This window comes from Carassius carassius, chromosome 2, assembly GCF_963082965.1.
Source record: "Carassius carassius chromosome 2, fCarCar2.1, whole genome shotgun sequence".
Classification (NCBI taxonomy): domain Eukaryota; kingdom Metazoa; phylum Chordata; class Actinopteri; order Cypriniformes; family Cyprinidae; genus Carassius; species Carassius carassius.
The window spans coordinates 1,009,150-1,026,224 of NC_081756.1; the positions used below are offsets into that span (position 1 = coordinate 1,009,150).

The following is a 17,075-nucleotide window of genomic DNA, read 5'->3' on the forward strand; positions in this document are numbered from 1 at the left end:
AATTTGCAACAGCTTCAACACAGCCTAAATTCTCATCAACTGTCCAGTCTACACATACAGCCCAAACTGTTACTTCTCAATCTACTCAAACTGAAATTCAACCTGCCACTAATGCCCAATCCACAATTACTACATCACAGCTTGCAACAGCTACAATCCAGCCTATATCTTCAACAACTGCCCAATCTACAAATACAGCCCAAACTGTTACTTCTCAATCTACTCAAACTGAAATTCAACCTGCAACTAAAGCACAATCGACAATTATTACACCACAGCCTACATTCTCAACAACTGCCCAATCTACACGTACAGACCTAACTGTTACTTCAAAACCTACACAAGCTGAAATCCAACCTACAACTAAAGCCCAGTCCTCAATAACTACATCACAATTTGCAACAGCTTCAACACAGCCTAAATTCTCATCAACTGTCCAGTCTACTCATACAGCCCAAACTGTTACTTCTCAATCTACTCAAACTGAAATTCAACCTGCAACTAATGCCCAATCCACAATCACTACATCACAACTTGCAACAGCAACAACACAGCCTACATTCTCATCAACTGCCCAGTCTACACATACAGCCCAAACTGTTACTTCTCAATCTACACAGACTGAAATTCAACCTACAACTAATGCACAATCGACAATTACTACACCACACCCTACATTTTCAACTGCCCAATCTACACGTACAGACCTAACTGTTACTTTAAAACCTACACAAGCTGAAATCCAACCTACAACTAAAGGCCAGTCCTCAATAACTACATCACAATTTGCAACAGCTTCAACACAGCCTACATTCTCATCAACTGTCCAGTCTACAGGCCAAACTGTTACTTCACAATCTACACAGACTGAAATTCAACCTGCAACTAAAGCCCAATCCACAACTACTACATCAAAACATGCAACAGCTACAATCCAGCCTACATTTTCAACAACTGCCCAATCTACACATACAGCCCAGACTGTTACTTCAAAACCTACACAAGCTGAAATCCAAACTACAACTAAAGCCCAATCCACAATTTCAACATCACAACATGCAACAGCTTCAACCCTGGTTATATTCTCAACAATGGCCCAGTCTACACACACAGCCCAGTCTGTTACTTCACAATATACTCAAACTGAAATCCAACCTATAACTAATGCCCAATCCACAATTACTATACCACAACTTGCAACAGCTACAACCCTGCCTATATTCTCAACAACGGCTCAGTCTATACATACAGCCCAGACCATTACTTCACAATCTACACAAACTGAAATTCAACCTGCAACTAGTGCCCAATCAACAATTACTACATCACAACTTCCAACAGCTACAACCCAGCCTATATTCTCAACAACTGCCTATACTGTAACTATTTCACAACCTACACAAACTGCAATCCCACCTATAACTACAGCTACATCTCAACCCAACTCAGAAATAACCCAACTTCAGAGTACAAAAACTGTTGCAATCCAGTCTACAATTATAACTCAACCAACATATACCACAGCTTCCAATGCTACCAGGAAAGACCAGACCACAACTACATCCCAACCTATATCATCTACAATCCAGTCAACGACAACATCAAACCCTGCAACAGCTACAACAGTTAAACAGTCAACAATTATAACCCAGCAAATTACAACAGCTACAACTGCGACTAGAACAACTCAGCTGACAGCAACAATGCCATTGACAACAAATTCACCCCAACCCACCAGTACAATTCAAGCAATCAAATCTACAGCTACAACCCAAACTATAACTCTTACAATCCCACCCACCACTATTACAACTCAGTCTACAGCAGCAACTACATCCCAACTACAACCCAAACCAACTTTTACAAACCAAATGACTACACAACAACTTTCAACTGGTACAACCCAGTTTATATCTGCTGCAACCCAACCTACAACAAATGCAATCCAGACTTCAACCCCACCTGTATCTCCTGCTCTGACTCTAACACAGCCTTCAACCCAGCCTACAACTTCAACTATACCTGCAACTACCACCCAAGCAAAAACAACTGCAACCCACCCTATATCTACTGCTACCCTTACTACAGGAACAAACCATATTGCTATCACAACTACAACCACACCTTTACTTGAAACAACAGAACCGCTCACAACTACAGTGGAAGTCAGATTTTCCAGCTCAGAAACATTTTATACTTCACTTTTTGACAGAAATTCAGATCTCTATAAAGAACGAGAAAGAAGAGTCAAAAAGGAGGTATGTGACAAATGTTTACTTCCTAGAGAAGGATGTAGTTTTGAACAGCCAAAATTACAAACTAAAGTACACATTTTATTATATACTAGAATTTGGATGTAAAATATTTATTGTGACAACAAATTTATCATCACCTTAACTTTTTCCAGTTTGAGTTTTTGCATTTTTTCTAAATGTGTCATATCTTGTAACTTTTCTACAGTTTGAGCCTATCTTTAAAAAAGCATTCCAGTTCTTCTTCAGACTGATAGTGATTAGATTCAGGTGGGTAACAAACATATATAGTGCCCATAACTTCATCTTAAGCCAAATGTTAACTTATGTTGATGAAATCACATCTTTAACAAAGACCTTGTCTTTTCCCTTCCATTCTTGTAGTCCTGGATCAGTCATCACAGACATGAATTTGGAATTCAAGAAAGACAGTCTTTTGCCAGATGACAATGAGATCATACGTACTATCACCAGTGCCAATACTACATTTAATATCACCATTGCAGAAGGTAAAGCCAGTCAGTTTAAAAAAAAAAAAACGCTCTGGTTATACTTCCTTTTGAGTGCTTGTTACTTACAATGTAAATGTGTCCCTTATGATTCATTGCGGTGTTTTACTTTACAAATTAATTTGTTCACATGAAGACCAACATTGATTTTCTCATTTTATTTTACACCTATAATACATCTGCAATTCAACCACCACCAACAGTTATACCAAAAGCTGACCTTTCCACTACTACCAAACATACTGCAACCACAATCAGGCCCACTGAAGTAAAGATAACCACACATCAACCAACAACACTGACAACAAAAACAGCAACAACAAAAGCCACAACCACCACGCCAACAACAAATGCTACGACCACCACACCAACAACAAATGCTACAACCACTACGCCAACAACAAATGCCACAACCACCACGCCAACAACAAATGCCACAACCACCACGCCAACAACAAAAGTCACAACCACCACGCCAACAACAAATGCCACAACCACCACACCAACAACAAATGCCACAACCACCACGCCAACAACAAATGCCACAACCACCACGCCAACAACAAATGCCACAACCACCACGCCAACAACAAAAGCCACAACAACCACGCCAACAACAAATGCCACAACTACCACTCCAACAACAAATGCCACAACCACCACGCCAACAATAAAAGCCACAACCACCACGCCAACAACAAAAGCCACAACAACCACGCCAACAACAAATGCCACAACTACCACTCCAACAACAAATGCCACAACTACCACGCCAACAACAAATGCTACAACAACCACGCCAACAACAAAAGCAACAACCACCACGCCAACAACGAATGCCACAACCACCGCGCCAACAACAAATGCCACAACCACCACGCCAACAACAAATGCCACAACTACCACTCCAACAACAAATGCCACAACCACCACGCCAACAATAAAAGCCACAACCACCATGCCAACAAAAAAAGCCACAACAACCACGCCAACAACAAATGCCACAACTACCACGCCAACAACAAATGCCACAACTACCAGGCCAACAACAAATGCTACAACTACCACGCCAACAACAAAAGCCACAACCACCACGCCAACAACAAAAGCCACAACCACCACGCCAACAATAAAAGCCACAACCACCACGCCAACAACAAATGCTACAACCACTACGCCAACAACAAAAGCCACAACCACCACACCAACAACAAATGCTACAACCACAACAGCCAAAACCACCACCACAACAGCAGTTCCAACTCGCCCTCCACCAGTTGTAACCATAGAGTTTGTCATTTTAGTAATATTTACTCCAGACCTTCAAAACACACTAAGTGAGGCATTTAAGAAACTAGCAGATGAAGTTCAAATAGAGGTGAGTCTTAAACAACAGAAACTTTTCGGGGGGATGTAGTATCATGTGGAATTAATTCAGCTTGTTTTGCATTGATGCTTCTTTGGTTTGAAAACCATTTTGGCAACATGATCAATGCATTTAATCCTTGTATTTGACATTTAATGACATTCCCAAAACTCTTTCTTCCATAGTGTGACAAAATATATAAACTGAAGTATGGAGTTCTTTTCATCAGGAGTATTGTGAAAGCTTTCAGGTGGGTTTCTAGTTCTTTTATTAATTGAGTTCTTCTAGATTTATTAAAGGTGCGATACTTGATTGTCTTCAGAATAGATTTTTTTGTTGTTGTTATGCTGGTTGAAAGTTTCTTTACATCCCAATATCAATCATCAAGTTAAGTGATCTAAATATATTTAGCTATATTTATATATTCTGTGGAAAGTGTAGGACCAATAAATGATTGCTCAATCAAAACGCTCGGTCCAAGCGTTTAAATGGCTTTCCTACTTGCCTTTCAACATATGTATTAGCATACCTTTGCATAGCTGGTTCGCATGGACAGGATACATAATCATAATCATCAATAGCAGACAAACATCAAAAACCCCATCTTCCTTCCTGGTATTGTATTACTTTTAATGTTTTCTCACCGGTGAATGACACGTGCCGTAGCCCACCGGTTCCCAATTCCAGTCCTCGCGCCCAGTTAACACACCTGATTCAGATAACCAGATCATTAGAAGTGAGGTACATACATTCCGATCAATATGATCCCTAAACATTGTTCATTGCTCCCTACTTCCTGAGCAGGGGAAATCCATCAAAGTTTACTCCACTTGGGAAGCATCTTCACACACATGTGAAACTTACTAGAGAAGTGTGAAGTGTGACTTAATATGCCTCTGTAAATAAATACTAGTTAAATTTATGTCTTGCACACTTTAATGCCTTTTGTATGGAACATATATTCTTGCTTCGAACTGGATGGTGGAATATTTTCTGATGTCCACTTCACAGGGCACTTACGGTTGAATAGAAAAACGTCACACATGATAAAATATACATATGAAATTGGGTGGAGGGGGATGGGCGCTCATGTTATTTGAGATCCCAACTTCCAGCTAATTTACTTTACAATTTTGGACCACTTGAGATGCACTAACACAGTTTTATGAAAATGTAAAAGACTGAATACTCATGTCTTCCACACTGACAGGTGTAATCTGTAAACGTGTGATTCTTTTCAGAGCTGTTGCCAGAACCCGAGCAGATCAAAATGTAGAGGCAGAGCTTGATTTAGTGTTTAGTCAAACATCCACTGAACCGATCCCCAACAACAAAGACATTGTGGAGACTCTGAAAGAAGCCGCTACAAATCCAACTTCAGGCTTCAACCTCACCCTTGATGAAACCTCTATTATTGTTGTTAGTAAGTTGAAATCACAACTGATTTAGAGTTTTCGGATATACCCATTTCTAAGATTTTACTTTGTTAACATGACTATAATGTTCTGCGCAATTTGTGATACTAATGAAAATAATAAAATTAATTCCTTTTTGTAGAATCAGTGAAGATAATTCCATTGACAATCCTCAGCAATGGAACCTTTGTGGCTGCTCTTTCAAATAAAAATTCTACCGAATTTCAGAACAGGGCTACGATGATAAAAGCAGGGGTGAGTGTGACATGTCTACTTATGAACTTTGGGTAAAATGCTTTTACAAAATAAAGCCAATTTTGTTGAACAACTCTTGTTTTGTAGCTTGAACCTTTCTTCTTTGCTGATTATCAAACATCATTCAGCACCATATCTCTAACAAACTTCAGGTATGAATATGCTGGTGTGTTCTTGAATATAGCTACTGATTCAACATAACACTCAGTTTTCAATGATTAATATTGATTCCAAACTCTCTCCAGTGATGCCAATGTAAAAATAAGGAGCGTGCCCACGATCCGAAACTCCATGGATCTTGTATTCGGAGCGGACGCTGTTCTACCCAATAGCACCCAGATAGTGAACACTGTGGTACGAGCGGCCAGAAACAACACGTTACCCTTCCAGATCTTCACTTCTTCAATCATAATAAATGGAATCGGTGAGTGATGCACTTTAATCTTGCACTGAACTCTAAATAAGGCTTCCAAAAAGGGGGTCTTGCAGCAAAACCTTAGAGGAACCATTTCAGTCAACAGTTCTTAAGAGAACCACTTATTTTCTAAGTTTGAAGAACATTATAATAATCTGAAGAACCCACTATAAAGAACCTTTTGTGAGATGGAAACCTTTAATGGAGTGTACAGCAAAACATTAAAAATAAATGTAAAAAATGGTTCACTCAGATTGATGTTTATACTTTCATCAATACACTCATGTACTGTAAATGTAGATGTGTTTAGATAACGTTCCACATTGACAGTGAATGATAAAAATTAAGTTCTGTCTGTTCTGTCTGTGTTTTCTTTTGAAATGCAGAATTTTCATCAGGTGAAGTCAGCAGCAGGATCAGTGTGGTGACCGCTTCATTCCTGGTTGCTGTGTCGCTTCTGGTTCCATGGTTTAACTGAACCTAACCTCTCATGCAAATATAACGGATTCAGACGGGTCTGAATCTTCCTGGCCTCAAATGAAGGACTCGTACATGTAAACAAAACTCTGAATGCATCAGTTTTATAGAACTGAATGTGTCTGTTTTTAGCTCTGGTTCTGTTTTCCAAACAGGGTAAAAAATATCTCGTCATACAAGCACTTTAAGTAATTTATTTAAAAAAAAATGTTTGACTCAGTTAAATCATATTGTCATTGATTTATTTTCTGATCAATGTAATCTGCAAATCAAGTGGCAGTTCTTTAAGTTCTTTAATTTATTCTTTGTTAATTCTGTATATGTGTTGTAATCGGATGAGTAAAACAAGTGGGTTCAACTTTACAATCTACAAAAGAATATTGTAAGCAACAACAACCACATTTTAAACTGAATGCTATTGTAATATTTTAATATATATTTATATAAATGTGTAATATATAACCAACTCTGCTATATCTAAGATAAACTATGGCAAAACTACTGAAATTCAATGCATATGTCTAATGGTTCAAATTAATCATGGTTTGGTTTGTTTCTCGGTTTTACAGTCATGGTTTCGGTACGGTTCGGTATGTGCTATTTTTTGGGGAAAAGTATTATACTGTCAAATAAAGAAAATTAGAACATATAATTTAATCGCTAACTAGCAACAGTACAAATAAATGCAATAGAGCAAAGACAAATCAAATGAAGAGAGCTTTTTAGTTTTTTTTAGGTAGGTCCAACATTAGTTTTATGTGTTGTTATTATTAACAGGCCATATTACAGAAGCATTGTGAGGTTTAAGTTGAACCGCAGTGCAAGTGCGCGCCGGACCAAGGGTGGAGAACAGTAAGGTTCAGATTTTTGTTTACCAAAAACCATTACAACCATGGCTACAAAATATCTTTAACACATGCCACATTCTCAGGTTTATTTTCATTTCTCAGTTTACATGTTGTTTTCTCAGCTGTCATCTCTAAAATCAGATTCTACATCTCCACCCACAAGCCTGTGTGTCCAGTTTCTGCTTAGTTTCATTTCTGCATTGATTCATGAGACTTTTTGAGATAAAGAAAACAAAAACATCCGTATAATCAGACCATTCTCATAGATATCCACCTCATTTTTAACATAAGGGCATTTGTGACCATTTGGAACTTGAATGTGTGAGACCTCTGTATAATTCACTTCCAGATTCACTTCCAGTCTGTTATGCTGTTTAATATAATATAAATAGGCTGATGAACTGGAAGTCTGGAACATTTACAGAAAATGGCTTCTTTCCTTCCTGCAAAATCAGGTGGATAGCCTAGAATTAATTACAGATAGAGAGGTGTGACCTCACTGCGGTGTTTATGCCTACCCGGAAGGCTGCAGTCCAATGAAAATATTTGTTTACATTCTCAAGTATTGTGTACAAGGGCTGCATGATTATTCTAATGTGATTGTAATGCGTATCTCATCAGTAAAGCCGGTTCTGTGATTCGTAGTAAATCTCCATTCACATGCTTTCAGATTGAGCGGCATTTTAATACACAGAGCCGTAGTTCTCTGACAAGCTGCAGGCCGATTTAATCACGATAATTACATCAGCGAAATCGTTCTGTGATTATGAAAGCTGTTTGCCACATGGACAGAAATGTGTCAGCAGCATTACAGTCAGACGATTAGTCTCTTTCTCAAAGACATTCCATCATTTCTTCCATCTATCTCTGTTCTATCTCAAACAATAAGATCACTAACCTGTTCTCATTCTCATATGCAAAAAGCATTTCTTAACCTGAAAACAAAAGCTGGCTGAAGCATGTGAATATCATGATCTTGAAAATATATCAATTACACAAATAAATGATTTAATAAATGCAACCGAATGTTATTAATTTCGTAAAAAATGACTAGCCTATAAAATAATTGCTTACAAATGTGTTGTTTCCAAAGTCAACGTTACCAAATATTACATTCAATCTTTCTATCATCTTGTTTTCTTCCACTAAGCACAATGTTTGGAACTGATTGGTCGAAGGAATCGCTGGTCTGAGCTCATGCACCTTAGTTTATGAGTCAGTATTGCCAAAATTATCAAAAAAATAGTTATTTATTTATTTTTACTCTAAAACATGCATGAGGTCAAATCAATGGAACCTACAATCAACCAATTCCAAATAGAAAACTAACTTGTGCTAACTGAAACAAAACAAGTTGACAAAAAGGTAATAATAATACAGCATAATGAGAGATTTACAGGCAATTTTAAAAGGCCAGTCATTTTTGAACAGGAATTAGTTTTTTAGGATTTTCAGAACAGAACAAGGGTTAAGACAATGATTACTTATCAGAGTCACCTTAAGATTTAAATAAGATTTTATGTTTAAACAATACAACTATTCATTGTTAAAACTATTGCCACATTGATCCTCTACATGAAGTAGAATTTAATCCAGAAAGTTTAGCTGACGAGAGACTTGTTTGAAAGATCCATTGTTACTTAAATCAAAATCAGTTCTTTCCAGGAACCACACTGTGACAATATTTTTGACTGTTCTCAGCTGAACCTTTTGTCAACTGACCTTTACTGAGGTAAAAATACAAATCACAGAGATAAGAAACCAGTAAAACCACTTTGGATAGGCACTACCAAAATTTCCCAAACTTCATCTCCATTGAGTTTTCTTCTTCTTGTACTCTCATTCCAATTGAATTATTACTTTGTGTTATCAAGACTACAGTTCCCACTTCATGAACCTGGACGTATTTTCTGTGACGTCTGTCTGCAAATGTTTTTCACAAGGTAATGTTGCCTGACAATGAGTATTTGTATGATTCGTTCAGCTACATTCCTTTGGAACTTTTGAAATTGCAGCTGAAAAGGAAGAAGGAAGAAAAAAAATATGATTTCCAAATAAATGCGGCTAGGAATGTTCACGTGATAAGAGGCAGAGCTATTTTAACACGCAAAAACAATAAAAGAAGCACTTTCTTAGAAATGGAAGAAATGAAACAAATTACACTCAACTACAAACTAAGTGGCTGAAAACTTCATGAAATATTATAAAATGAACAAAAATACAATTTTAGTAGTCCCTGGGTCATGATTTCATAACTTGACATTCCTGTGGAGAAAACCAGCGTACAAAAACACAATTGTGTTCAAGAAATACATTGTAAAATTACTTCCTTGGTCAATCAGCACAACCGCAATGATCACACAGATCATGGTTGCTTAGTTAAAAAAGGCAAAGCAATAATACAGTTTCTGGTGGGGATAAACAGCATCTGAGATTGAGAACTTGTGCTTGTGTTTACAACTTTTTTTTTGTTTTTAGTAGGAACATAAATGTTATGTTATGGCCACGAGACCTGTGTTCAGGCAAAGACTATAGAATACTTAAAGGGACTTTGGTTGAGGGAACAACATCCGTTTCTCGTGGCCAATAATTATTATTATTGTTTTCTTGTATTTTATTTTATGTATTTTATGTAACAGTTCTTCATGATAGATTCATTCAAAAGGTCAAGTATAAAGTACTACTACAGTAGCAACTTTGTTACAGCCCACTAATTAGCTTATAATGGAAATGAAATATGCATTTAGTTTGTTAATTTAGTTTAAATGCGGGCAGTATGCATGTTAAAATTGAATAAAATATGAATTATCTGATAATTCTTTATTAATTACTAATTGGTTACCCGTATTTCCTGTAGCCTTTTCCTCAGGCTTTTCCTTACATAAAGAAATTGAATTAATGGTAATGGTATTATATATAAAATATAAAAACTAAGGTAATTATCGCAAGGCACTGGAGTCGTGGAAGCTGATTTCTTACAAAACACACTCACAAAACAATTCACTACACAGACAAAACCTCTATAAAATGTACTCATTTATTAATATTGCATTTTCATACTACTACAACTGCAAATAACTTTTATATGAAAGGGTCACATATTAATGAAATTGTTTATTGTTTATTTGGATCCCCATTAGCCACTACCAAGGCTGTTCTTCCTGGGGTCCGACAAACATAAAATAACATAATTACATTAATCCATAAGAATAAAAAACAATACAATAAAACATACAAACCCAAAATTCATTCAAAACATCAAAATCAGCAATTTACTGTGTACTGTACTATTAAATATTTATTAGTCTTGCAGCTCTATTCTGGACTAACTGTAGTTTTTCTAAATTTGTATTTGATCATAGTTATTTTTCTTGAACCCTAACTAGTAGATAATTAATAGTAGTTCTTCAGGAGGTATCACAGAATACATTAGTTATTGATTAGCTAACTGTTACTTAACACAATCATAAAATTATATTACATACTGATTAATTAACACATCTTCCTCAGTAGTTAACAGTAGTGAGTTAAGTGTTAATGAATAATCACATGTTAGTTCTTCAATAATCCCTTATTAGTTATGCAGTAAGTAAGAAACAGTATTCTAAAGTGTTACCAACAACTTATACTCTAAAATTAATGTTTAGACAAAAAACTAGGGTATTTAATTGAGCCCACAGGATCAGGACAGGTCATATGAAGTTGTTAAAAAGAACATTATTTTGTGTTTTTGGTGTAAAGTAATGTGTTTATGAGGTTTAAGCTTAAAAAAACACATTATTTTCCACATACTGTACATTATTGTTTCTCCTCTATGCCCCGCCTTCTGAAGAGCTAGGTGTGCTCTGATTGGTCAGATATCCAGTGTGTTGTGATTGGCTGAATGTCTCAAGCGTGTGACGAAATGTTACTTCCTTCACCAAACTGTGATGTGTGTCCCGGAGCGATGAGACAAAACCAGTTAAACCCTTTATTACATAATACATAATTACCGATTATAATGACTTATACTGTGTTTTTACATGTTGTGTTGCGTATCGTGCCACTAAAACATGAAACCATGTCTGCATTTTTGATTGAATAAACAATAAGCACTACATATTTAAAATATCAAAAATATAATAATATCAATAACACTATAAAATAACACAACAAAAGGTAGAGTCAAATATATTTACAAACTCAAATCAGAAGGGTAAAAGATTTGCATGAGAAATAGAAACAATAAGCTGTTCAGTACCGTCGTCGATTTGTATTAATAATGAGATGTCTTATTTCCAGTTTTCAAATATTTCCTTTGTTTTTGTTGAAAATAAATGTATTTCTGATCTGATATGTTATCTTGGTCAAAATCATTCATTACAAATGAATGGACATCTTCTGCAGTGCTGTTTATCACAGCCAGGCATTGGTGGGTGAATTATTTATATATTATATTACTTCAATATTTTTATTATTCAATATCTTTGAAATAATCTGTATAAAGCACTATAGAGATAAAGGTGCTGTCATTTGACTTGATCGGAAACGTGCTGTAGAGATTAAAGTACAATTTATGTTCTTACAATACAATATTGTTTTTGAGCCTGTCCTCCAACAAAAAATGACCATATAGGTGATTTGTGCAAGTACCTTATAACGACCTATATTTACGTTTTAAAGCGCCCTCTAGCGGGCGTAAAAATATTGACAGTATCGTTTTGCATCTGTCATCATGAAATGACATATAACGTCATTACCAAACAAAACGCATTTATTTAAATGCAATGTATGGACTTTTTACAACGATCTCACAGTAATTCGCACATATTTTACTAGGTGGCTTATTCGTTCGAATGAACGCACCTAACCCCACCCCTGAACCTAACCCTCACAGAAATCATGCTAAATTATGATTTATTGAGCTTATACATTTTACGTGCACGTCTGTTCTCCGGGTTCGAACCCATGATAGCATGATTACATATCAAGGTATAACGCAATAATCTACCAACTGAGCTACACGAAACACAAATCAGAGTGCAAATAAAAGAGAACAAAACATTAATATGAAAAAGATCTTTTGCCGATAGGGGCACGATTGTAGTATACGCTCTGATGGGTCGTATTTCAGGGATTTGGATAAACAACCTAAACAAGCGTATTGGTTGGAGGACAGGTTGTTGTTATTAGATACACAGTCGTAGTTTGTAGTTTACAGTAACATGTATGTATAAAAGTGTTTTATAATAACCATTCCCCGCCTCCAGTTCTCTCACACCTTTGAAGATGAATCATTACATGGAGAGTATTGTTTTCTTGGAAACAGTATCCCATGCAGTGTCGTCAGATGCATACATCAGACTTCAGCAAATGTAGCATTCCATGCATACAGAACATTCTCTTACTATTCACTGTGCACACGCAGCACACAGCAGTATAGGAGCAGGTGTGTGCTAGTATGCCATTCTGAACACTGATTCTGTACTGATTTCAGTGTACTTGAGTTTTATTCAGCAGATTCAGGGAAATATAGTAGCTCATCCAGGTATTTGATGCATACTGAACATTTGCACACTATGCACAGCCTTACATACTGGATACTGCAGAAATAGTAAGAGTAGTATGATAGCATTGCATTTCAATACTAAATCGAATAGAGAGCTCATAAGAAATAATGATACCTCAAAACCTCAAAGTCTGTCATTTGATGCTGTTTGTTTCTGATTCGGCTCACTCGAGTCATATGTTCATGAATCGAGCTGCACTGTTCATGCTGAATGCTGTTTTGATATCCATGATGTGGAAACTCGTTTCTCGCCATTATATATTTTGTGGAATTTTTATTTATTTATTTTTGTGGTTGGAAATTGCTAAGAATTGTTCTGTGTTTCTTCATTGTGTAATAAAGTACAGAGGAGGAGAATACAGATATCCACTGCTTTTTAAAAACATTGTTTTATTTAGTGACATGCACTGACATGATAAATACAAAATTATACGAAATAGCAATAACAATAATAAACACAATACAAAATCTCAATTGCACCTCCAAATTTTCTATTATATACAAATATAATTTTTGACATTTTCGAATCTATTAAACTTCCTGGTCATGTGACCTGATGACATCACACCCATTGTAATATCTTCACACAATCCTGACACACATCACACATTTATAATAAATTGGATTAAGAACTATTAATAAACCCTCATCTAAACAGAGTCTGATCTATAATGTTATTTTTCCAAACTAGTGGTTTCAGTTTCTTATTACTGTGTAATAATAACATTATGAAAATCTCAATCCAAGCTTTTTTTATATGCACATATTTTATATTGTTAGATTGGTCCCCCATATCTAAACACAATTTTACACCTCTTACGTGTACATTTTTTTCACGTTCAACAGTGTCATATTTTAGATTGTGGGAAGCAACATGAGTTTTATTGACAAGAATTTATGAATATAACACAGAGGATGTGGCAATGGTCACATGACAAGGAAGTTATATATATATGTGAATATCTCAACAATACACAAAATCATATTTCCGAGATCCAAATCATGTATGATGTGTGTCAGGTTTGTGTGAAGATATTACACTGGTGTGACTTGACCAGGAAGTTTAATAGATTTGCATGACGGAAAGATTAATTACAGATTCAACAAGTATTATTTGGGTGATCTGACTCATGATGGGAAGGAAATGTGTGTGGACAAATTAGATCAGTTGCGACATCATCAGATCACACAACCAGGAAGTTTAATAGATTTGTATGACCGAAAAATACAGAAGACTTTTATTATGGCGATCTGACTGTATGATGGAAAGCAAAATGTTAATTATAGTGTAAAAACATCAACTTTGAAGCACATGCTGCTTGATGGACTAGCATTACTCAACATTACTACCTTCAACACTTTTCAGTGAAGATAAAACAGTAAAAAACATAACAATAGTTCATTTAAATGGAACCGGAATCGGAACCTGAAAATTGTAATACATGTTGAATTTTGTCGCCAGTAAGTAATAAACAGTATTGAGCCTCGAGTAGTGGAGTATTGTGCTTTTTTCCTTACCACTATTTTTTAATAGTCATTTAATTTTGTAGCTTGTGAGTTATGTGAGCAAAGCTCAGTTTTACTTCATGGTTATGTGAAGTATTATAAATAGTTTTTCATGACTTATTGATTTTTTGCCATTTTTTAATTTGTCAGACTTATTATGAAACATTGTTTCATCCTCCAAGACAACGTCAGAGTGCTATGAATCCAGTCATCTCTAGTTTCTGTCAATCTCTAAATTTGATTGATTCATCAGGTTTCTGTTTCCTTGTTCCACCTCGTTTACTTGGTTCAAACCAGCTCAAACTCTCGTATCTTGTATTGATTCATGGCTAGTCTGTGTTTGTCTGATTTCATCTTTGACATCTGTCTGTCGTAGTCCTTCACCATTGACTGATCACTGCGGTAATGATTTCATATTGAAGCCAAACAATTCTAGAACCTATAACCCTGGCTACTGGAGATTAAACTCTTCCCTGCTGCTTAATGAGTCGTTCTGCTCAGGTATAAAAATACCAATCAATGATATCACATCTAGGGATAACACAACAGATATATCTTTTAATTGCCAAAATGGAGCTCCTTAAATTTAAGTGCAGATTTTTTTTATTTAAGTAAATATTTCTGATCTCTTAAATAAACAGCTCTCAGAAGAAGATCTTCTGTACAAGAGGAACTAAATTCCTTGTATCTTGAACAAGCAAATGGAGCTTTTCTAAGATCTAGAGCCAAATGGCTTGCACGAATTTGGCAAAAAGAACATCAGTTTTTTTTTTTTTTAAATAGGGGCAATTTTAATTTCAGGCAATTTTTTATTGGGCTATATAAGCACAGCAGGCTATTATTTAAAACAATTACTCATTTAAAATAGGTGTTCTTTAAGTGTCCGAAAGTTTACAGACAATCGTTTTTCCTCATATTATTGCAGTTTGATCATTACTGATGAGATCATAGACGGTGGCAGCTTAAACAGGCTGACTTCACATTAATGCACAAATATATTTAAATATCAGATGTTTTGTCTTGCTCTGAAAACATAACTTACTCATCAATTTCGTATAAAAGTATTCGAAATGCAAGTGGATGTAACCGCAGCGCAAATGAGCTTCAGGACAACAAACACAGCGCGCACGTGAGTATCGTGCATCTAATAGTGCGGCATTCCAGACGACAGAAATGGAATGCAGCTATGCGCGCGTCTCACGGCTCTGATTCAGTGCGCGCGTCTCACGGCTCTGATTCAGTGCGCGCGTCTCACGGCTCTGATTCAGTGCGCGTCTCACGGCTCTGATTCAGTGCGCGCGTCTCACGGCTCTGATTCAGTGCGCGTCTCACGGCTCTGATTCAGTGCGCGTCTCACGGCTCTGATTCAGTACGCGCGTCTCACGGCTCTGATTCTGTGCGCGCGTCTCACGGCTCTGATTCTGTGCGCGCGTCTCACGGCTCTGATTCAGTGCGCGTGTCTCACGGCTCTGATTCTGTGCGCGCGTCTCACGGCTCTGATTCAGTGCGCGCGTCTCACGGCTCTGATTCAGTGCGCGCGTCTCACGGCTCTGATTCAGTGCGCGCGTCTCACGGCTCTGATTCAGTGCGCGCGTCTCACGGCTCTGATTCAGTGCGCGCGTCTCACGGCTCTGATTCTGTGCGCGCGTCTCACGGCTCTGATTCAGTGCGCGCGTCTCACGGCTCTGATTCAGTGCGCGCGTCTCACGGCTCTGATTCAGTGCGCGCGTCTCACGGCTCTGATTCAGTGCGCGCGTCTCACGGCTCTGATTCAGTGCGCGCGTCTCACGGCTCTGATTCTGTGCGTCTCACGGCTCTGATTCAGTGCGCGCGTCTCACGGCTCTGATTCTGTGCGCGCGTCTCACGGCTCTGATTCTGTGCGCGCGTCTCACGGCTCTGATTCTGTGCGCGCATCTCACGGCTCTGATTCTGTGCGCGCGCATCCGTTCAGATTGATGGCTCTATTTGCTCTTGTATAATACATGGATATCTTGATTTGTTTTTAATTTTTATCAAAAATGTTATTCTTCTGCGTTTGATAATATTGCTTCTGATCCCTTTTTTGATAAAGGTTTTTTTTGATAAATCAGTTTGTGATCTGCCGCTAACAACGAGAGAACCTGATGGTGTAATATCAAAGTCCTGTGAACTGTATAAAGTCTTCTGATCACATGAAGGACTTGCTCTTTGAGGTTTTAAAGAATGCATAGCTCAAGATGAACTAACCACAGCGATGAAACATGGGTGAATTGTTTTGATTCAAAAGCCGAATTACGTCATTCTTAATATAGCTATATCTGTCCTTAATGATAAGATTCTGGCAGCTGTGTCTGTAAATCATCTTAAACAATATCATTTCAGAAACAGTCTGGTTTTATGACAAATCGACATATCTCCAATAACATTAGTCTCATTTTAGATTTAATAAATTATTCTAATTTGTTTAGTAATGATGCCCTGATTTTTTTTTTTTTTTTAAGCAT

At 36.9% G+C, this 17,075-nt stretch overlaps 1 protein-coding gene across 1 annotated transcript; it reads left to right on the forward strand.

Annotated features, from left to right (window-relative positions):
• Nucleotides 1-1,055: 1,055 nt before the first annotated feature.
• Nucleotides 1,056-8,159, forward strand: LOC132095567 (mucin-2-like). The gene is made up of 10 exons (XM_059500690.1): nucleotides 1,056-2,258; nucleotides 2,461-2,522; nucleotides 2,637-2,761; nucleotides 2,965-4,139; nucleotides 4,313-4,377; nucleotides 5,369-5,550; nucleotides 5,685-5,797; nucleotides 5,885-5,949; nucleotides 6,043-6,221; nucleotides 6,599-8,159. The coding sequence occupies exons 1-10, from the start codon at nucleotides 1,092-1,094 to the stop codon at nucleotides 6,688-6,690; spliced, it is 3,225 nt and encodes a 1,074-aa protein (XP_059356673.1). The 5' UTR covers nucleotides 1,056-1,091; the 3' UTR covers nucleotides 6,691-8,159.
• The last annotated feature ends 8,916 nt before the right edge of the window (nucleotides 8,160-17,075 follow it).